This window comes from Gopherus flavomarginatus, chromosome 2, assembly GCF_025201925.1.
Source record: "Gopherus flavomarginatus isolate rGopFla2 chromosome 2, rGopFla2.mat.asm, whole genome shotgun sequence".
NCBI classification, from domain to species: Eukaryota; Metazoa; Chordata; order Testudines; family Testudinidae; genus Gopherus; species Gopherus flavomarginatus.
The window spans coordinates 196,279,742-196,303,338 of NC_066618.1; the positions used below are offsets into that span (position 1 = coordinate 196,279,742).

The 23,597-nt window shown below is 41.1% G+C and overlaps 1 protein-coding gene across 4 annotated transcripts in view; it reads left to right on the top strand.

The window, feature by feature from the left end:
- ZNF516 (zinc finger protein 516) overlaps positions 1–23,597 on the top strand; it is a 142,978-nt gene that overhangs the window by 42,892 nt on the left and 76,489 nt on the right. For all 4 annotated transcript variants that reach the window (XM_050941782.1, XM_050941781.1, XM_050941780.1 and 1 more), the window contains one exon: positions 10,470–12,493. In XM_050941782.1, coding sequence (XP_050797739.1) covers positions 10,591–12,493 — 1,903 coding nt within the window. In that variant the 5' untranslated portion in view covers positions 10,470–10,590. The remainder of the gene's footprint in view (positions 1–10,469; positions 12,494–23,597) is intronic.

The following is a 23,597-nucleotide window of genomic DNA, read 5'->3' on the forward strand; positions in this document are numbered from 1 at the left end:
TGTGTGTGTGTGTGTGTGTGTATATATATATATATGTGTGTGTGTGTATATATATATGTGTGTGTGTGTATATATATATATATAAGATGTACACACTTTCATCTGCTAAGGGTGTGGTGCTGATTCAGAATGGCCTGACTCTTCTTTCAGAGGCCTGGCTGTCCATTTGAGGCCTGCTGTGGAATGTTATTAGATCAGAGCAAGAGAGAGACGTGGAAACTTATGACATAGTCAAAGAAGCTCAAAATAATGTGTCAGTGTTAGAACTGCAAACTTTTCAACACAAAAGGAATAGTCTCTTCAGCTTCAGGGGAAAAAAAAGAACAGAGCTATTAACAAATACAGTAAAATGCTACTCTAGGAATTAAACACAAAGATATAAGTGAGTTGAAGTAAACTCAAGTAATAGAAATGCCTGGTTTATTTTTCTAGCAGCCTTTTTAACTCTCTCATTTCCAGTCCTCTGTGGCAATATTGGAAGGTTTTAAACAACCTCAAGAGATTTCTGCTTTAAATAATTAAATACTTTTAAAAATTAGAAAGCCTTCCTTTATAACTGGTTCAATTTTTTGGATAGCTTTTTGGCAGAATTAACTTAGATGGCTCTCAGAAAATCAATGCAAAGTCATGCTGCCTTTATCTAGTGCTGGTTTACTTTGTAAGCCACAGAATGCCAGGATTTCCTGTGAATTCAAGGGTAGGTTTACTATTTAAAGTAAAAGGGATATAGACAAATGAAGCTGTCCATAAAAGGACTAAAGAAGGCATTTTCAGTAGGACTTTTGCCCAAGTAAGAGCAGCAGGATCATGACATTGATCAAAGCAATATAAAACTAACAATTGTAATGTTCTTGCAGAAGACTCTAAATCAGGAGTCGGCAACCTTTGGCACGTGGCTCACCAGGGTAATCATCATGGTGGGCTGGGCTGGTTTGTTTACCTGCCGCTTCCGCAGGTTCGGCCGATTGTGGCTCCCACTGGCCGCAGTTTGCCGTCCCAGGCCAGTGGGGGCAGCGAGAAGCGGCGTGGGCCAAGAGATGTGTTGGCTGCCGCTTCCTGCCGCCCCCATTGGCCCGAGACGGCAAACTGCAGCCAGTGGGAGCCGCGATCGGCTGAACCTGCGGACGTGGCAGATAAACAAACTGGCCCGGCCCACCAGGATGCTTACCCTGGTGAGCCACATGCCAAAGGTTGGCAACCCCTGCTCTAAATTCTGCTGTGAAATCAATGGGGATGCATAGGTGTGAGGCCTATAATGTGGGAGTATTTCAGTAATCTAGTATTATTGAGGCTGCAATGCTGCAAAATGGTGGAAATTTCTCTCTCTATCTCTTATCTCCTGTTTTTAGATACTTTAGTTGTCTTTTTCTCTTACAGTGAATGCCCTTGAATATAAAAGTCTTTCAGCTGTCTGATTTGAGCTTCCTGAAAACTTGAAGGCTTGGTTGCTGAGTTATCACTCTTTTGATACATTCTGCTTCTTCACCTGAACATATTTATATTTGCTGTGTACTATTGCTCTGTCACCAGGAGGATCCCTTCTTCACACAGTTATGCGCTAGCATTTTTTGTTGTTGAAGTGTACTGGAGTGATGATCTGCATTATATCCAGGATCCTCTAGGACAGTGGGTCTCAAACTTTTTTACCTGAGACCCCTTTTACACAGCAAGCCTCTGAGTGTGACTCCCTTTATAAATTAAACATACTTTTTAATATGTTTAACACCATTATAAATGCTAGAGGCAAGCGGGGTTTGGGGTGGAGCTTGACAGCTTGCGACCCCCCCATGTAATAACCTCATGGTCCCCTTAGGGTCCCGACCCCCAGTTTGAGAACCCCTGCTCTAGGAGACATGATGAGCAACATTTCCACAATAGATTCTGTGCTCCTTTCGTCCAGGGCTTTCTGAATTGAAAATGTTATCTTGCTTGAAAAAATTTACTGTAACTTCCCATATCTGATTCTTTTCTGCAGTTTTTCTTGCCAGTGGAGACCTGTCTCTTCATGTAATGTGTGGTCGCTGCAGTCCACATAATACAGTTTTTAATAGACTTGTTCATAGTTTCAGGATGTTATAAAATAAGTAAATAACCTATCTATCTAAGCTTTGTGAAGCATTTGTCTGTATGTAAGTATTTTATAGCCCTCAGCCATGAATTTGGGGTTAGATTTCATATATATATTGTATCTACTCCATTGTTTTACTTTTTTCCCACCTCTCATTAGTTTCTAAACTTATTTTTCAGAAATATTTTATTTTTCATTAATTCTTTCCTGGCTGGCCCAAAAGGGCTGTAATGGTCGTCTAATTGGCCAGCTGAGAAATCTCCACCATGTAGCCAAATACCTTCATCCTCTGCTCCCAGCATGTATAGGTAGCATGGTGAGCAGAAGTGTGCGTGTGTCTGGAGAGTTGCTGCTGACATCACAGAGGCCCTGTGTGATGGACCAGGGAGTGGGGTGGATTGACCTGAGGATGTCGCAGGGGAGTTTTACTGGGACTGTCTGCATTGGGGATGGGATAGCAGAGGGTGACTTCACTTGAGCCTGTAAACCTGAGCCAGGAGGGGGATTGGGGCCAGGTGACACCTTTGCCTGGGAAACTGGACAAAGGCTGAAGGAGGAGCTGGGAGAAGGCTGGGTGAGACTGCTGGAGGGGGTTTCAGTTTGGAGTGATCTGGGGAAACCGAGGGAACCCCAAGGCTGTGGTCTAAGATCCTTCCTCCCCCTCCCGAGGGATCTGACTGAGGGGTCCTGGTTGTACCTACAAGCTCTGTTTGGGACTGTGTTCCAGTTGTCTAATAAACCTTCAATTTTGCTGGCTGAAAGTCACGGTGAATCGTAGGAAATGAGGGTGCAGGGCCCTGACTCCCCCACACTCTGTGACACCCTGATCCTGCAAATATTTATCCAAATGCTTAACTTTAAACACATGACTTATGGCGATGGTACAACTCAGCTGCTTAGTTAAGCACATGCACATATGTTGGTAGGGAAGGGGGTCTAGAGCTACTTTGGAGCAAGCTGTAAGTAGCATTGGGGACAGTAGGGGAGCTCAGTGGTGGTGTAATGTCAGCCTTACCCTAGATTCCGTACCAAACACAGCTCAGCTGGACCCAAGGATCAGGGCCTTTAATTCTCTCTTAAAACAGTAATCAGCTGTAGTGAGTTAAAAGCTGGTGGCTTCCACCTATTGCACCAGGCTAAGTGTTGAGCGAAACAGTTAATCACTAATAATCGGAATGTTAACTGAAGCATCTAAGCGTGTTTTTTCTTTTTCTTTTTTGATTCAGTCTTGAGGCACTGAAGCATTCTTGTCAAAGTTGATATTTTCATTTTGAACTCACCATTTCCTTCCTTGTTGGTGGAGAACAGCATTGTTGTTCTGCAAAGAGTTCTTCTAGCAATGTGACAATCAGCATAGCACTCAAACAGTTAGATGAGAGATTCTGAGATTGTTCATCTACAATATGTGTATGTACTGGGCATTCAGCCTTCCAAAGCCTCCATGTGACACAATGAGCCAGCCTCTGTACAATAAAGGAAGAAGACTGAAATTAGAACTGGTTGAAAAACAATTTCCATCCTGCAGGAGATACTGAGATTTTGTTTCATTTCAAATTGGGACGAAGTGAAAATCTCAAATTTTTCACACAATAATTTGAAACATTTCTGGTAAAGCTGAAATATTTTGTTTCAACGTATGTGGTATTACAAATTATAGCATGAGTTGAAACGATAAGGTTGAAATTGATCATTTCTAGGGCTGTCAAGCAATTACAACACAGAATACAAAGTGTACAGTGCTCACTTTATGTTTATTTTTTATTACAAATATTTGCACTGTAAAAAAGAAAAGAAATGGTAGTTTTCAATTCACCTCATACAAGTACTGTAGGGCAATCTCTATCGTGAAAGTGTAACTTACAAATGTAGAATTTTTTTGTTCTATAACGTCACTCAAAAACAAAACAATGTAAAACTTTAGAGCCTACAAATCCACTCAGTCCTACTTCTTGTACAACCAATGGCTAAGGCAAACAAGTTTGTTTACATGTATGGGAAATAATGCTGCCTGCTTCTTATTTACAATATCAGCTGAAAGCGATAGCAGGCATTCGCATGGCACTTTTGTACCCAGTGTTGCAAGGTATTTATGTGCCAGATATGCTAAATATTTGTATGACCCTTCATGCTTCAGCCATCATTACAGAAGACATACTTCCATGTTGATGATGCTTGTTAAAAAAATGTGTTAATTCAATTTGTGACTGAACAACTTGGGGGAGAACTGTATGTCTCCTGTTCTGTTTCACCTGCATTCTGCCATATATTTCATGTTATAACAGTCTTGGATGATGACCAAGCACATATTCATGTTATGAACACTCTCATGGCAGATTTGACAAAATGCAAAAAAGGTACCAATGTGAGAGTTCTAAAGATAATTACAACACTGGACCCAAGGTTTAAGAATCTGAAGTGCCATCCAGAATCTGAGAGGGACGAGGTGTGGATCATGCTTTCAGAAGTCTTAAAAGAGCAACATTCAGATGTGGAAATTACAGAACCCAAACCACCAAAAAAAGAAAATCAACCTTCTCCTAGTGGCATCTGACTCAGATGATGAAAGTTAACATGCGTCGGGTTGCACTGCTTTGGGTTGTGGTTGACACATGAAGGGACAAATGAATCTTTAGGGCATTTGACATGTAAATATCTTGTGATGCAGGCTATTTAATAAATATTTAATAAATGTTAATTGGTATTCTATTGTTTATTCAATTAATTTTTTTAGTTAATTGCATGAGTTAACTGTGATTAATCCACAGCCCTAATAATTTCCCATCAGACTGATGAAATTGATATATTCCAATGAAACATTTTGATTCTGTTGAATCAGCATTTTCAGTTGGAAAAATTTTGACCAGCTGTAACTGAAAGGATGGGTGATTGATTTTACATAAGTAACTTTTTTTCTTCACTAATGAAAATGCTATAAAAATTAAATGTGGAATATGCCACAGCTGTGTGTGGGGGCAGAGGGAAATCATGGGCATATAAAAAAGAGGGACTCCTTCTCTCTCTGCAATAGCAATTGTGTGAGTGCCCGAGGCCCTACATGCAGAGAGAGGAGCAAGGGTTCCTTTCTTCTTTTGCAGCTGCAACATTTTTCTTTTGGGCCTTTTCCTTGGACTTTTCTCACATGACTAAGGCTATGTCTATACACCATAGCACAGACTACAGGGATGTAACTTTCAGAGTGCACCAAAGAGATGCACTCTAACTGCTGGGTCTGGAAGCTGCTAGTGTGAAGGAGAAGGTCCCTAGTTCATGTTATTGTAGTCCTGTTTGAAAAAGGAGTATGTTAACATGAACTAGGTACCTTTTAGATTGTGCCAGCAGCATCTGTATGGGGGGTTAGAGCACAGCTCTTTGGTGCACTCTGAAATTCACACCCCTGTAGTCCATGCTACAGTGCAGTGCAGACAAGCCCTAAGTTTGGCTCTTAAGCATGTGTCTTTGGACTTTCAGATGGGCAGCAGAAGCACTAGAAAAGCTTACATTACTTTCCTCTGAGGGGGTTCATCTCAAAAGGTTGGTAGTTTTGGGAGTCAAATATGTAACTGTGACCCTTTGGTTCCAACTGGCAGAGGGAACAGGGAATGATAGCATCGTACAGGAATCTCCTGAGGCATATGTATGCTGAAGGGTGGCCTGTGAGATCTCTATTGAGAACCAGAAGCCCACTGAGCATCATAATCATTGTGAATATTTAAGGATTATATATCTATACAGAAAATTACATTCTTAAGGTCTTGGAGTTAAGGCGGGTCCAGGAGGTGAGGTGACATACCTCAGAAAGGTTCTTTCAGGCAGCAGATTACAGACATATCTCCCTGTCCGACCACTGGAATATTCAGTGCCTCACATGTATGCCTATTGACATACTAAGCCAGGGGCTAAATAAGAGATTGAAAAACCTACAAGAGAAGAAGTGTACAGGGGAGTGGCCTGCTTATTAATAAAGACAAGGAATTGTTCTGGTTTATCTAGGAGTGAAAAGGAACACATGAGGTCTTTCACATAGGAGGCAAACAAACCACGTGCTTGTCTCATAAATGGAGGGTCAATGCCAAGCCTTGCAGTAAAGTGTGGCAAGGATTTTGGGTGAGAATTACGTTACAAGACACGAGAGTATCTTGGTAATTACTTCTAGGCTCTAGAGTGCATGTTATTATTTTATTTTATAAGTAACCGTTTTGTTTCCAATACTTTTACTTGCTACTTTTTCAATCGCTATGCTGTGTTTAATACACTTACACTTGTTTTCAGTATAAACATTGTGACGGGTTGGATCACAGAAACCCCTTTGGGACTGATGTGCTGAGACTACTTCTAACTCATTTTCCCTGCCAACTTGGGACTCCAGAACCCTGTCTGTTTTGAGCCAGATACGCTAGCCTGCTACAAACCCAGACCCAGGTCTGAACAATGTCCCCCAAAAGCTGCAGGTTTAACTGAAAACAGCTTAAGAAGTGTCCCTGCCTCCAGCACTCAGATGCCCAGCTCCCAATGGGATCCAACCCCCAAATAAATCCATTTTACCTTGTATAAAGCTTATACAGGATACACTCATAAATTGTTTGCGCTCTATAACACTGATAGAGATAGATGCACAGCTGCTTGTGCTCTCCAGGTATTAATACATACTCTGGGTTAATTAATAAGTAAAAAGTGATTTTATTAAATACAAAAATTAGAATTTAAGTGGTTCCAAGTAATAACAGAAAGAACAAAGTGAATTACCAAACAAAATAAAATAAAACACACAAGTCTAAACCCAGTACAGTAAAAAGGCTGAATATAGATAAAATTTCACCCTCAGAGATGTTTCAATAAGCTTCTTTCATAGACTGGACGCCTTCCTAGTCTGGGCACAATCCTTTCCCCTGGTACAGCCCTGTTCCAGCTCAGGTGGTAGCTAGGGGATTTCTCATGATTGCAGCCCCCTTTGTTCTGTTCTACCCTCTTTTGCACAAGGCGAGAATCCTTTGTCTGTCTTTGGGTTTCCACCCCTCCTAAATGGAAAAGCACCAGATTAAAGATGGATTCCAGTTTAGGTGACATGATCACATGTCACTGTAAGGGTATGGCTGCACTTGAAATTTCAAAGGTCCACCTAGCTGGGAGAGGTCCACCCAGCTGGGAGAGGCTGCACGTAAACCACATCCCTTATGAGAGTAGCTTGCAGCGCTGGGAGCCGCACTCCCAGCGCTGCGGCACTGATTACACTGAGGCTTTACAGAGCTGTATCTTGCAGCGCTCGGGGGTGTTTTTTCACACCCCTGAGCGTGAAAGTTGCAGCGCTGTAAAGTGCCAGTGTAGACAAGCCCTAAGACTTCATTGCCCACTTGTCAGCACACAGGCATACAGGAAGACTTACAAGTAAACATAGCCATCATTAGTCAATTGTCCTGGTTAATGGGAGACATCAAGATTCCAAACCACCATTAATTGCTCACACTTTGCATAACTATGATAGGACCTCAGAGTTGTATCTGAAACTAGAAATATGAAATATAAGAGTGATATATTTGTACAAATAGGATGACCACACTCAGTAGATTATAAGCTTTGTAATGATACCTTACAAGAGGCCTTTTGCATGAAGCATATTCCAGTTACATTATATTCACACTCATTAGCATATTTTAATAAAATCATACAGAGTGCAACGTCACAAACATATTTGAGTGCTCTGAGTTAAGTGGAGCAATGAGCTGAGGTGGAATTGATAAGCTGAGATGTGTTGTTTCTTTGGAAGCAGTGAATCTGTGAATACTGGGGGTCTCCTGTGGATCAGGGGCTAGACATTCCAGGGAAGTGATCAAAGGGCTCAAGGGCTGGGGTGTCCCAATCACTAACCTGTAGAGTGACTGCAGGGCTTGTAAGGCCTGAAGGGAAATGCTTGGGTTGCTTGTGGCAGGTGTAGTCAGGGAGCTGACCTATGATAGGACAAACATGGCTTCCTCACACTAAGGGCAGGTAGTAGCGAGGTTCCTCACAGCCCTACGTATCCCAGAGAAGCATCCCAGTAACCAAGGGCCAGATTTTCAAAGGTGTGTAGGTACCTAAAAATGCAGGTAGGGGCCTACTGAGATTTTTCAAAAGTGCCTAAGCAGGTTAGGCACCTAACTCCCATTGAAATCAATAAGAGTTAGTCACATTGCCTGCATAGATGCTTATCTGAAACTCTTGATTCAACAAACTGGTCTGGAAATTTCCTGAGAACAGGTTTTCCCTTTACTTGGTCCTTGTCCAACATACCATTTTGACATTGCTTCCAGGCTTGGAAAAAATAACAATAATAGGGCAATGAGTTTGAAGCTCAGGTTTGGTTATGGTTATCGTAAGTTTGGTTATGGTTCAGGCTGAGTTGTTAATTTATCTGAACTGCTTCAGTCATTACAACCCTGTGTGAGGTTTTTCTGGCTTGTTTGTACTTTTGGTACATCTTTCTGGTTGCCTGAATGACTGCCATTATTTATTTAGCCAAGCATGTGTCTTGCAGGGCTCAACTCAGTCCTAAACTGCTAATTTCAGGGATCAGCAGTTCAGATGCTCTCTTTGCAAACTTATTGCTCAGCTAGACATTTGAGCTCTTGATCGGATGTGATTTTCCCCTGATAAAGTAGTACATCAGTTCTGGACATAGTCATAATATAAAAATGTGTTTTATTTGAAAGAAATGGAATTGAATTTCAGACTTATTTCTTGCAGATATTTGTAGTTGTATTGGTCCTCAAGGAAAAGGTAGATAATGTGATGCTTATCTCTTAAAACTATAAACAGTTAGTAACCATAATTAATTACCCTGAAGATCTAAACTGAATTGTTTTTTCAGAAAATGAAAAGTTAAATTAGCTTAAAAATAATTAGTGTTATTACCAGGGAATGTAACTGAGTGCCTGAGATGAATAATGTAATTATTTTAGATTGTGTTAGATTTATATTATTCATGATCAGACTACGTTTTTTTTCACTTTCCAGTTCAGAATAATCTGAGGTGAACAAAGTGACAAGGCCTTAGACTTTGCAACTGTAAATCTGTTTCTTCGATTTTTGCATCAGAAGTCTCCAGTGAAAAGTGTGTATGTGTGGTTGTAGTGGTGGTGTTTAGATCAGGCCACATCTTAAGAAACTGCTTTCTTTTCTTACTACCGAAGAAATGGATTGACTCCATCCATTAGTGCATACAGTGTTCTTTCTTTCAGATAGAACTTGCTGTTCAAACTGATTAAGGGGGCTAGAAATAACTAAGAAACTTTTGATTTGTATTTATAAGGGGACTGAAAAAGCTTATTTTATAATGTTAATAATGTTGTTTCTCTTTTTTGTGTGCTCAGGATGGCGAGTTGATGGGGAAATACATCTTGTGTAGCTGAGATAAAAAAGGGACCAATTTTAAAGACAGTTATTCCTATTCATACTGTCATGCAACAGTTTTTAAAATTCCATTTGTTCATCACTGACCAATGTGATTTTAATAACTAAGGCCCTGCTTCAGCAAAGAATGTAAGCACATGCTTACATTTAAGTTCCATTGACATAACTTTAACAACCATTAACGTCAGTGAGCATTTAAGCACATGATTATTTACTTTGTTGAATTGGGGCCTAAGTCTTGGATCAGCTTTTTTTTCATACTGGATGCCCAGCAGGAAATCATCATCTTTAAATACACAGAATACTTTGTCAATCTCTGTATTCTGGTTTCCCTTTTAATTAAAATGCGAAGTGCACTGCAGTCTGCTTTCCTGTTACATGAAGTACACCCCACATCAAGCACAGCAGAACTGCCTGCAATACAATTTAATGTAATTTTCAACAGGGGTACAATATTCTATAAAGAAAGTCTTCAGAAAAGTCTTTTATCTCTGGGCAAGCAAATATTTTTAAATGAAATTATACATAGCTCTAAAGCCACAGATTTAAAGTGTAACAACCACTTCAAGAAATGGTTTCCAAATGTAAAATATATATACACAGTCACATATAGATTTTCTCTCTCTCAGTTTTGAAATAAGAAATATAGGAATGTTTAAAAATGGATTTTCCTGTTGTTGAGACTTTATTCATACTATTTTTTTTAGGGGGGGGGACACCATGGCGCACACACCTCTTTTAAACCATGATGTTCTTTGTCCCTGTGTATGTCATTCTTTTTACCCCAAATGATATTTTAATTAATGTTGCTTTGAATGCTAACCATTTAAACTAAAATTGTGCATTTTATGGAATATGAATATAAGCTAATGCTTATTATTAAAATAAATAAAAGTATAATATGTTTTTGAAATTGTGTCTGGTGACAAAAATTGCCCAAGGAAAAGTATAAATAGTTTTAAACATATTGAAGAATCTACTTACACAGCTTCTGTATTTTTGTTTTTGTTTGTTTAAGGTGCTCGTTGCCATCCGCTTACAGAACATACATGAATAAAGTGACACCTCAGACTCCTTTGAGCAATTGATAGGGGAAACTTTAGCCTGAGAATGAAGAGATAAACACTCAGCAGAACCGTATGATTGAAACCATAGCCCAGACCTCTGCTGTTGGACAAGGCTTTGTCTTTTTGCCCTGTACAACCGATGTTGCAGTAGTTCAGATGGATCGCAGCAAGGAGGCAGAGATGGAATTACGAAGATCCTCTAGTCCTAGCAAGGTAAACAAGAGCGACATTGATGGAGACAAGTCCATGTGCCACAGCTGCTGCATCTGTGGCAAGAGTTTTCCTTTTCAGAGCTCCCTGTCTCAGCACATGAGGAAGCACACAGGAGAGAAGCCCTATAAATGTCCTTACTGCGATCATAGAGCTTCCCAAAAGGGCAATCTGAAGATACACATTCGGAGTCACAGAACAGGCACTTTAAGTCAGGGGCATGAGGTGGAGATGGGAGAAGCACAGCTTGGAGAGATGGGAGTCTCAGAAGGCCTTGACGGATGCACCAGCCCCACCAAAAGTACATCTGCCTGCAATAAGATTCTGAACGGGGCAACCCAGGCAGACAACAGCAAGATTTTGTTGAGAAGCAGCAAGAAGGAGGTTGTCACAGAGGCACCACCTGCAGAAGATGGCAAGCTACCCACTTATCAGTGCACCTTCTGCAAAAACAAGTTTGAGAGAAAGAAAGACCTGGAACAGCACCTACATCAAGTCCATAAGCCATACAAATGCAGGCTTTGTAGCTACATGACATTAAGAGAAGAGACACTGTTAAACCATATAGAGAAAGACCATATTACAGCTCAAATTCCAAACGGGGAAGCTTACACCGAGAATTGCAAGAGTGAGCTGAATGCAGGGGAATTTCCTTGTGAAGTCTGTGGTCAGGCCTTCAGTCAAACCTGGTTTCTCAAAGCTCACATGAAAAAGCATAGAGGATCATTTGATCATGGATGCCACATTTGTGGCAGAAGATTTAAAGAACCCTGGTTTCTCAAAAACCACATGAAATCACACGGTCCAAAGACGGGGAGCAAAAACAAACCAAAAAATGATTTAGAGCCCATAGCCACTATTAATAATGTGATACAGGAGGAAACAATTGTGACTGGCTTATCTCTGTATGAAGTTTGCACCAAGTGTGGGAATCTGTTTACAAATATGGAAAACCTAAAAGCACACAATGCTGTACACTTGAGAGCTCAAAGAAGCAGTACTGAGAACAAGGCTGAGGGGTTAATTGATGGAAGCCTAGATCCATCTGTAAATAAGCAATTTTTCTTACAGTGCCTGAATCTGAGGCCAGCTGTAGGGATAGATAGAGTTACAAGTGGACAGCCTGGAAAAAGGGTAGCTGAGCTGGATCCAGTGAGTAGCTACCAGGCCTGGCAGCTGGCCACCAAAGGAAAAGTAGCGGAGCCTTCTGAGTATGTAAAATATGTGGGATGGGATGAAGTCCTTGCTGATGCAGATGTGACTTATGACAAGGATAAAAGAGAATATATTCTTGTCAGCCAGGAGAAGCGCAAGCGAGATCAGGATTCACCCAGCTCCTCCAGCAACCCCAAGAAGAAAAGCTGTGTCAGTGGGCGCTTGGAGAAGAACAGCAATGTGCAACAAGGAGAAAACTGTATCCTTGCCCAGAGCGACCTGGACTACAGACCCTCCTCAAGGCAGAGCAGAAGGGCATCCCAAAACAAGTCTACCGAGTGCTTTGAATGCGGAAAGATTTTCCGCACCTACCACCAAATGGTGCTCCATTCGCGGGTGCACAGGAAAGAACGCAGGAGCTGCAGTGAGAGTGGGACCATTGCTCAGCCAGACCGGTATGGATTCAGCAGTGAAGAAGGGGATTCTGGTTCTGTTAGTGGGCCAAGCACTCCAGGCTCAGCATCTGCCCCAGAAGATTCTGTGACCTCTGGAATGGGTGAGGAGGGTGCTGAGGACAGCTCTGAGGAAGGAGTATCTGAACCATCACTAGGTAAGCTCATATACAACATTTCCCCCCCACCCCTTTTTCCTATGTTACCTTTTCTTTGTCTCTAGCTCTTTTAGATCTCATGCCTCTTAGCCTCCTGGGGCCTGAATGTGGGACACAGCAAGGAGCAAAGGATCAAAATGATAGATGAGTAAAATACCATAAGAAGCTTAAAATTAATGTGGATCAATTCTGTAGCCTAATTAACATTGTTCATAGTCTCAGCTTGATGATTCAGCATTTCGGATGTAAATAATAAAAGTGGGCTCATAGGAGGTCTTTGCAAGATACAGGTAAATTTGGATTTCAAATGAAGGACAACTGAGAGGTAGCTTAGTTACCCCTAGCAACGTAGTTACCTCTGCTGTTTGCTTCAGTATCTCTGCTGTTAGCTTCGGTATAGCAGTATCTTCCCTGGTCATCTCTGGGCCCAGTTTTGCCCTGATTTACACCCTTTCTGCTATCAGTATATAGAGGTTGTTAGAGCACAGTTTGCCTGCTGTAACCTTGAAGCACATAAACTTGTTAATTGCTAACGAGAAAGGCATTCCTTCCTCTTTTCTTTTTCTGTGCTCTGCTTCCCCAAACTTGTGTTATAACTCTAAGGCTATAATTAATCTCGCTGGATTAAAGCAGTCCTCTGAGTCCAAGTCTAGCTAAATGGAACAAATTATTCCCCAAATAGCAGCAAAGTAAATATTTAAAGAAACACTAAGCACTTTCGTTTCATTTTAAATTTTTGTTGTTTACTCTCCTTTGTTTATAATACCCTGTTAGAAATGAGAGATAAACATTTCTATCCTTACTAGCCCTCTGCTTTTTCCATTTGGCAAACAATGACATTTCCCCCCATTTTCTTTTTCTTTCATGAAGAACTAACTAATCCCGGTTTTGTAATGTTTAACTTGTTTTCAGGAGCATCAGTGAGGAAGTCACCAGCACAGTTCTAGGAATTTTTTTTAAAGATATTAGTTAACGTGTACTTCCTCAGCCGGCTAATGAATGTCATAGAAGAAGAGCAACAGGTTCCAGGATCCTGTATTAAGTTATATATTTGATCCTTATTGACAGCAATGATGATGTGGTGTTGGATATATTTTTCCACTGGACATTTCCCATCAGATTATGATCATTTTAAGAGAGGTCAAAGTTTGAGCTGAAACTACAAGGCATATCCCTTTCTAAATGTAATGCTTAGATCCTCTTTCCCTCCCCCTCTCCCCTGGGTTGAAATAATTATAAAAATCAGACCTTTTTTTTTTTGGACCTAAAATGCCCTTTTTGGGAACAAAACTTGTCTTGGGTTGATTTCACTGTAAGTTGTCAACTTTATTAGCTTCGCTGAGACTAAAGTCCCAGATGGACAAATCAGGGGCACAATTAGATTAGAAGGTTAAATTAATGAAATACCGAAGCCAAATTCTTATGTGCTTCCCTGCCCATTTTAAAAACCACAACTCTGATAAGTACTAGTGACAGATCAATCTAAGTATTTATGTCATGCTCAATAGTAGGCCCAAAATTTGGTCTGTCCATTTAATGTTGTATTTATGCAATTTAAAAAAAGTTTATGAAAGTATACTCATTGCATTCATGTTAAAGTCCATTGGGCACTGTCTGAAATGCTCCTGTATAATTGATTCAATATGTAATTACTGAAATGCAGTTTCATTCAGGGTGAAATGAGGCTGTGAAATTCTACCAGTGCAATGCACAATACCTTTGTGGAAACAGTTGTGATAGAAAATCATCTCCTCAGAGACAGGCTCAAATCAGCAAAATTACCTTCCTATAATACTCAGAGTAAATTCTTCTTCTGTACTGTTCTTCTTAATCATTTGATTTTAACCATATTTCTTTCCTATCTCAGTTCAACTTCTGAACGCTGATCTCAGAAGTGAAAGCATTTTAAAGTTACGCAGCAATTTATCCCCTAATACCCAGTGCCAATAGGAAACTCATTTTCTTTAGTTGGCAAATTGGTTCTCACCTTGCCTATTGAACAGTGAGAAAGTAGCAAACTGATCAAGCTAAATAAAGATGAATCTCAATAAACAGATGCATTTGCACTGTTTGTGTGCTTCATTTTATATTCCAACACATCACATTTGAAAAGCTAGTTAATCAAAGGGACTACTGTGTAGTTAAGGAAGTTTCTTGTTGCTACTTCATTGTTAATGCAGTTTATTTAATATTTACTAGTGATATCAATGAAGTAAACATTTTTCACAGCTGATAAAGATTTCCAGTTGAAAATAAAATAAGTAGAACACAATCATTTTTAGGCCAAGATCAGTATCTTAATTTCCCTCTATTTATACCTCTTTGGTAAGGCAGTTTAATGGATATGCCATTCAACTGTTTTATACTGTCACTAGTTTGGAGATAGAGGATTGGGTCATTCTGTCCATCAGGCTGTATGAATACTTTGTTCAGATAAAGGAATTTTAGCCCTCTTGAGGTTGCTTATTCAATTCATGAGGCTTTCCCGCCTCCTTTATGAACTAAAACTTGAAGTCTATAGCGTATAGGCCAAATTCTGCCTTCATTTGCAACCAGACAGCTCCATTAAAATCAAATGCTTTGTTATGCTCTTTAAATTATCTTTTGTCCTAGAAGTGTTATGGTTTGCTACCCTCTGTTGAGGCTCTTCTAGTTAATCTCACAAGGTCAGGTGGCCTTTTTAGTCAGTAGCAAAGCTCTAGCAACCATCTTCAATAGCTGTAAGTGAACGATGTTCTCAATGTTTACAATTACTTTTCCCCACATTCACTTTACAGTGTTATTTTTACTCAGACTGTGGCTGGGCAAACCTCGTGGTGCTCATGAGACTATTTAAAATTACATTATTTACTTTTATTTTCACATCTTAACTTCCTTTTCCCATAACTTGTATATGTTACTGTGGGATTGCAAGCCTGAAAGGCAACAGGCCCTTGATTCTGCAAGAGGGCTGAACATTCTGTCCCTGGTCCAACATAGCATTTAAGCACATAATTAACTTTAAACATGTGAACAGTACAATTTAGCTGAGCATGTGCTTTCTGTATTGGGGCCAGAATGCATGACACCTCACAGAATTGAGTCATGTTAGAGGAGCAAAAAACATGCACCAAATGCAGAATAGCTCTGAGTCTCTCAAATACAGAGTGTTCCTTCCTTTCAATTATCCTCTGCTAAATCACTAGAGTCACATCATTCTTTCTCAGCCATGTGCATTGTGTTTGCAAACTCAGATTATCACCCATCAGAGGCTCCCAAACTGGTCTATGGAGTATTTATAGCTGCATAGACTTGAAGGCCTAAAGGGACCATCATGTAGACTGACCTAATGCAGCATTGCAGGCCGCAGAACTCCTTCAATAGGCCCTTATCTCTGTCTGAGTTACTCAGATCCTCAAATCTTGGTTTAAATTTTTCAAGTTACAGAGAATCCAATATTTAGTCTAGTTCAAATCAGCAAACTGCTGATGGTCTGTGAAAAACTGGCAGGTCACATGATGTTGGCTCGCCTCCTTTTATTCAGCTGTTAATCATTTTAAAACATGACCAGAAATTGCATTCCTAATATCATTTTTCCATGTAAATGGTCACTGCAGTTGCCATAGGAATGTTATGCAAATGAGAGGGGAGTGGTCAGTGTGATGGTTAAAGGGAGAGGAGGTGGCCCATTAGCTATACTGTCTGTTAAGAAGAAAAACTGCACTATGAAAAAATACAATCTCTGTGCACCGTTTGTCAGTGGCATGAATGGCACCAACAAATAAGGTTATCTCAGCATTTCCATTATGGTGCATTTGAAGTTGCCTGAGCCAAGTGCAAGCAGCTGTTGCTCAGCACTTGCATTGACTTCAGCTTTTTTTTTTTTTTATTATTATTATTATTAGTTTCGGATCTTAACTAAAAGTGGTAGGTTAGGGGTCATGCATTATTTCCATAAAAGTACAAGGAGAAACACTCTATTTTTAGCCCATCTGCTTCTCCCCCAAAGTATATAATGTGGTAAGCCAAAAGGGGGGGAAAAAAAAAAGTCAGGACATGCAAGATAGTGTCTTTATTTTTAGGCAGAAAATGATCACCCTAATTTGATCCCCCCCCCGGCAGCCCTAAAGCACAAAACAGGCAGAATTATTGCTCTCCATATCAAAGTGATATACAAAACAGTATGGGAAGACACCTGCCACACCATTCCTTCCCCATTAACTTGTTGTGATCCAGCTAGATGTCTGTCTGCAAGTAACTGGGTGGTGGTGGTTTGGGGTTTTATTTGCTTTTTTGTGTGTCCTTTTGAACTTGATCTCTGCAAAGACCTTGCTATGTCCCTGCCCTCCACTCCCCCAAAAACAACAACAAAGAAATAAAAAAACCCCAAAACTAGTGTCATGGTGTGTTTAAAGCTTAGAAAGTGCTATGACATCAGTTTGTTTATTAAGGCATTGTGGGCTATTTCAGTTTTGAAATCTAGAAAGAAGCCTCGACTGTGACGACATGACTGCCACTTGGTTGCAGGTGGAAAAATGGGGAAGCAAGTTCTAGTGGTTTTAATTTAACATTTTACAGAGCAACAAGCAAGCAGCCGAAGAACAATATTTTGTATCCTCCACTGTAGTGCTCAGGGGATTTAGTGAAGGAAATAAATTACTTCACCCATGTACACATTCTCTCTCTGAATGAAAAAAGTTATAAAATAACTGTAGAAAACCTGGATTTTTAACTATTAGAGGTGGAGTAGAGGAGGGGGAAGCTTTATTATTCTAATTCATCTTTTCCCAAGAAAGGGAGGAATAGGAGAGAGATCATAGTGTATGAGTGGGAACCCTGATTCAAGTGGGAGAGTTTCTCCTGCATTTAATGTTTTTCCCCATTTCTCTGCCTCTACCTTTTATGTATCTTGTCTTTTTCTCCCAGCTTCATCCAGCTTCTTCCTACATTTTAAAAAGTGACTCCTTTTTACTGATGCTTCTCATTGTAGCTGATGCATCCTGTTGTTTGTTATTATTTATTATATTTGTTAGAGTAGTGGCTGGAGGCTCACTGAGAATGGAGCCTCAGTGTGCTAGGCACTGTATAAAAAGAGTAGTAGGCAGCAGTTCCTGCCTCAGAGAACTTACCATCTAAATAGGTAAGACAGACAAAGGATGGGGGAAGGTTGGAGCAAACAGCCAGGCTGTACAGGGGACAGAATGTTTAGTTAAAACTGTAGAAAATACTCTGATAACATCGTTTGTGTTGGGAGGTCCCTGCTTAGACTACTTCAGCAGCTTCTTTGTTGGCTTCAGTCTCTGACTCCCCCATACAGGTTCTTTCCCCAAGGGCACACAAGTCCTTGTGCTCTCGTAGGGGTCTCCACGGTAAAGTTCTGGGGCCAGGTGCTGCACTGAGCAGCACAGTGGAGGCTGTGAGGGAAAGAGAATGCTGAAGAGGATCAGTGAGGGGCGGGCCCTTCAGACCTACTCCCAGAGTAGCAGAGTGTTTTGCTACTGCAGTTAAGAAAAAAATATAAGGGTAGGAGATCACATCACTACTGTTTCATGCTCAATAGAGATGAGAGAGTTCAAAAACGGTTTATAAAAACAAACTTTAGGATGGCAGTGAAAGCATGTCTGGCAGCAGAAGCACATCCTCTCCTGGTCATATAGTTATACACCTCTACCCCGATATAACACAACTCGATATAACGTGGTTTCGCATACGAGGTGGTAAAGCTCTGACACGCTGCTCTAAGCAGCCTGTTAAGGATGCTGGGCCAGGCCGGGGCCGAGGGGTTTGATAAGGGGCAGAGGGTCTCGGAGGCGGTCAGGGGCTCCCCCCCCTCAGGGCCTGGGGGGCAAGATCTGTGGGAGGGCACTTTTGGGGGGCCCACAGTCCCAGAGTGGCCCGGAGAATTAGCGGGGGGCCGGGAGCAGCCCGCTCCGCTTCCCTCGCCCCGGCCTCAGCCGTGTCGCTCAGGGGAGAGGACTTGGAGGAAGGGATCCCCCTGCACTCACCAGCAGCGTTGGAAGTGGAGTGGCCTGGCCCCAGCCTGCTCCACTCTCCCAGCTCCCAACCACGGTGCTCCGCTTTCCGCTGCAGGTGAGTATGGGGGGTGGGGGAGATATCCGTTCCCCAACCTTCCTGCACTCCCCGGCAGCGAGAAGTGGAGCACTGCAGCTGGGAGGTGGCAGAATGGAGTGGGCTGGGGCCGCGTCACTCCGCTTCCTGCTGCAGGTGAGTACAGGGGGTGGTGGTGGATAGGGGTCGGAGCAGTCAGGGGACGGGGGGTTGGGTAGGGGGTGGGGCCCTGGAGGTGATTAGGGATGGGGGTCTCTGGAGGGGGTGGTCAGAGAACAAGGAACGGGGTGGCGGGAGCAAAGCAAGTTTGATATAACGTGTTCTCACCTATAACGTGGTGAGATTTTTTTGTCTCCCGAGGACCGCGTTATATTAGGGTAGAGGTGTAGTTGGTAGTTATAGACTAACCTGAACATTCTTGATATCAAGAAGAGGAAGTTGGAGCTCTTAACCTCTTCTCGGTTATGGTTGAAGTTCTAGGCACTGGAGAAGTGCCTGTTTGTTTTAGTTTTTAACTTGTCCGGTGCGATTTCTTGGGGAATCAATTGTTAGACACTGTTTTATGTAATGTCTTGGTTAATGAACTGAAACGGGAAAAACAACATATTATTACATGTACATTAGAAGGTGTGGCAAACAACACTGAGTACACAGCCGTAATAAAAAGAGACACATAACTGATAGCATATGATATCTATAAATTGGGGTACTGGGGAAGAACTATAGGGAAATCTCTGAAGTCTGTTGAAATTCTTTAGAGTAGGAGAGACTTTTGCAGGAACCGAATGGGAAAATGCTAATTAAAATTTGCAAAAAAAAAAAAAAAAAAGAGACTAATGACCACTAGTCTTTTGGGAGGTTAGAAACATGAGCCTGAAATAAAATGAGATTCAGCTGTGAAAATTGTAAATTAATACATTTGGGGACAAATGGTGACTTCTTGGCCCCATTGAAGACAGTGTGAATTTCTCAGGATTTCATCCTAGTAACCTAACAATAATATATGCAGTGGGAGAGAAATATTTGGAAAGCAGTTATCCTCAAAGAGGCATAGGGTAATAATGGATAATAGAGCTGGCTAATGATTGTTTAGGATGGTCCAAGGAAGTGTAACTAAAGATAATGGGTTGATACTGAGCAAAGGAAAATGTAGATAATATCAGAAAAAATGTGCTCATCTTTAAATACGAGAATTCCCCCTCCCAAGTGATAAAAGCCTTATTTTTTGAGTTATTTAAAAAAGTTTAATCAATTTGTATGATTGATTAAAGTTAGGGAAGAAGAAATGAGGATTGGTGAGGCCATATGGGGAGATAATCTACAACATATCTGTACATACAAGTGCTCTTTCTGTCTTGCTGCGGCTGAGGTGTAAGCAGATGCACATGTGGCTCTATATGCCCCTAATTCTGGCTCAGGGCTTCCTACCTCCCTGTAGGGAACAGGGTATTTCAGTGTGGGATACTTTTGTGTCAGGGTTTTTAAAGTTCTGTAGAATGCATTGATGGGATCTGGCAAAGCCCAAAAGGTGTGTTTAGTTTGCACTAGAAGGGTGTAAATTCTCGAGTACGCTATCTTATTATGCACTAATTGGCCTGTGTGGATCCTGCTGGCGTGCACTATAAGCTCACTAGTGCACGTTAATGTAGTACTCTTCGAAATGGGGACTTTTAGTGCGCACCATACAGGATCCACACGGGCCAGTTAGTGCTCAACATGCCAGTGCACACCAAAATTTACACCACTGTAATGTGGATGAACGCACTGAATAGAAAAGGCCTGTGATACTAAAATTATCATAACAGTACTTTAGCTGTATTGCCAACCCCAAGCATATAAAAGTCATTCCCTAAATGCCATGATACTGGATTAAAAATCATGAAATTTTAAGCAAAAATAAATTTGGGTCTTTTGCTTTCTTGGGTCACATTTTCAGCTCTTCCCCTCAAGCATGAGAGTTAGAAACTTTTTTTCTTTTTCCAGTGAAAGTTGAGATTCTTATATAATCAGTTGACTGGACTTGTGATAAAAATCACAAGAGTTAGCAATACTGCTTTCTGTTTTCTAAGAGATTCCTAATAAATGGCAAGACTAGAACTGATGAAGCTTAAGGATTTGCCATGGAAAGGCAAACCCTTAAGAGAACCTGAAAAGGAAAGGATAGGGGAATGACTGGACACTGAACCATTTGCGCACGAAAACATCTTAGATTCCACAAAGTGCAGCAATTACAAATAAGGACAATTCCAGTAATTTAGATTAGTTGTATACAAATGAAGAAGAAAAAGAAAGCATAATGCTACAATTGCACAATACATCAGCAAAATCTGACAATGTCTGAGTTGACTGTCAGTATAGAACACTTCCCCCCATGCACACTTTATTAGCAAAACTGATTCAGAACCACACACAAAAGAGTGATTAATGCCACTGCTTTAAAATATCACTGCAGGTTGATGACACACATGTAGAGTAGAGGGGTTAAACAGAGGCCAGGGCCCAAGTTTTTTGCAGTCACTCTTGGCAAACTAATGAAACCAAGATTAGATCGGTATATAGCTTGAAAGATGGTTGATTCTAAACATTTCAAGAACTACTGGTGCCACTAGTTTCTCTTTGGCACAATTCTTGTTAACACTATGAGAGCACTATTCTAACACACTCAGGAAGACAATGTTATTACTGCATGGCCTGGAATGTGTTTGCAAATCATAGATGGCAGAGTGCTATTTGTGAGCAGCATTGGGCCAGGGTACTCCTTCATAGCAGAATCTTACAGCACCCCCTTTAGGAGTGTGGTATGTTGCTCCAGACCACAGTGGAAATGGTCATAAATGAGTATCTTTCGAGTGTTACGGCCAGTGGTCACAATTTGCTTCTATTTATCCTTCGATTACCAGTGGTTAATATGAATAGAGAGAGGAGCTGAGAGGACCGAACAAAACAGAATTGAGTGTTTTGCACCAAAAGGGAGTAGATGACAAGGAAAGGTTTGGTAGATAGAAGCACTGAAGGGTGTTGGTGAGAGAGAAGAGGAGCCAGGGGAAGTATATAGGAATGGCTAATCCTCCAATTATACTGGCTTTAAGGTCTACATGCCAAATTGCTCGGCCTTCCCTTATTTTAAGATGAAGGTAGGAGCTTGTAGCAGATAATAGAAGAAGTGATTGATTAGAGCTGAACAAATACACGTTGAGTATTGGCCTGCTAGCTGTGCTCTGTGTAATTTTATGTATTATACTGACATCATACAAACTAACCTTTACCCTGTAGGCATTTTGGGTTATTTCCACTGTGTTTCTGATTGGCCAAGTTCCTTTTTTCTAGGTTCCGTTTTACAGAATCTGAGGCACTGTGAGTAGATGAGCTCAAAGTATTTGCATACAAGTAGCATACAAGTAGCTTAAATTCCTCTCACAGTTGAGCAGATAATGTGGTACAGATAATATCTGGTCCAGTCAAGTTGGTGCTTTAGGCATGCTGGGCTAGCTGTGGACACCTCAGTAGTTAAATGACTTTATTTCCCAGAAATTAAATCTTTCTTGCTGCTCCTAGAAAACTTCATTAGCAGCATTTGGAGGTTATAGATACATTAATAATAGGTTTGCTGCTGTGACTGTTCTCCCATGTCTTGCACTTTACCAAACTGCAGTAGATGATTTCACTTGAAGCATTTAGTCATAATTGGTAAGTTGTGAAAGAGCAGCCAACTCCCAAGCACACCCTCGTAGCTAAGGGTGGGACTGCAGGCCTCTGCTTCAGTTTCCCTTCCATAGGTTCCCAGTTATCCACAGAAACTTTATGTCCAGCAACAAACTCCCTTCTTGGGGCCTGGTTTATTAACATAAAATGAACCCAGAGTAAAGTCAAACCCACAATAAAGTTTCTCTTCCATCCAAGGTTGCTCTGGCTCCATCTCTCCACTAGGCACAGTTATCAACTCATCCCAGGCTCTGATGATCCAGGCTCTTCCTATGAGATTGGGGGTTGCATAGACCCCCCTTCTTGGGGCAGTGTTTGCTGAATGCTCAGACTGCTTGCCAACACAGCAGCTCTCCTCTCTCCAGCTTCCTTTTCCTGTTTCCCTCTTTATAAGGCCAAGGTACCTTCCCTTAATCCCAGTTGGGCAGCAGGTAGTCAGTCACAGGTGCACTGCTTTCTCTTACAGGGGCCAGACAGAAGGTTTCTTTTTATGCATTTCTTTTTGCACACAGGGCCACAGTTAGGCTAGATAATTTCTGTAGACCTGTGCTATCCTGCAAATGAAGTGCTGTGATGGAGCAGCATGTTTAGCTGGAGCACATGGGAGCATATATCAAATGAGACTGTAGATATTAGCAATTCCATCCTTGAGAAAAAAGTTGTACCAACAGATTGAGGGATTTCCTAATCCTTGCAGTCATATGTGTTTGAAAAGAAAACTAGGAAAGTGAGGGTATTGTGAAAAGATTTGGAAGACAGTAAGAAAATTTTGCTGCCTAGACATGTAAGATCATACCAACTCTGCTGAAGATGTGCTAAGCACCACTAGATCTGAATATAACTCCAGTAGCTTCTGGATGTAACTTCTGGAAAACATAGAGACAAGGTCTCTTATTGGACCAACATCTGTTGGTGAAAGAGACAAGCTTTCGAGCTACACACAGCTCTTCTTCAGGTCTGGGAAAAGTACATAGACTGGAGTTACCTGCATTTAAAGATTAGTCATGTCTACATTATTTTGTATGGCCAACATCCATTCTTTGTTTACTGAATACGCTAACATTTAAAAAACAAACAAACATTGTAGGGTGAGATTCAGAAAAGCACAGATGGCAGTTAGCCACCTAACTCATTTGTTCTTTCAAAAATCTCCCCCTTTAGGTTAAATCTATTGTGTGTATTTTGATCGCTGGTGTATGTGACTTTTTGCTCTTCTTCAGCAAATGTTAATGATATCTGCATACATGCACCTTCAATTTCTGTTTCCAGTTGGAGAATAACTTACTTGACTTCCTCAAGAACTTCGCCGCTTGATCCTTAATCCAGTTTGATTGTGAAAGTCTGTGTAGCAGCT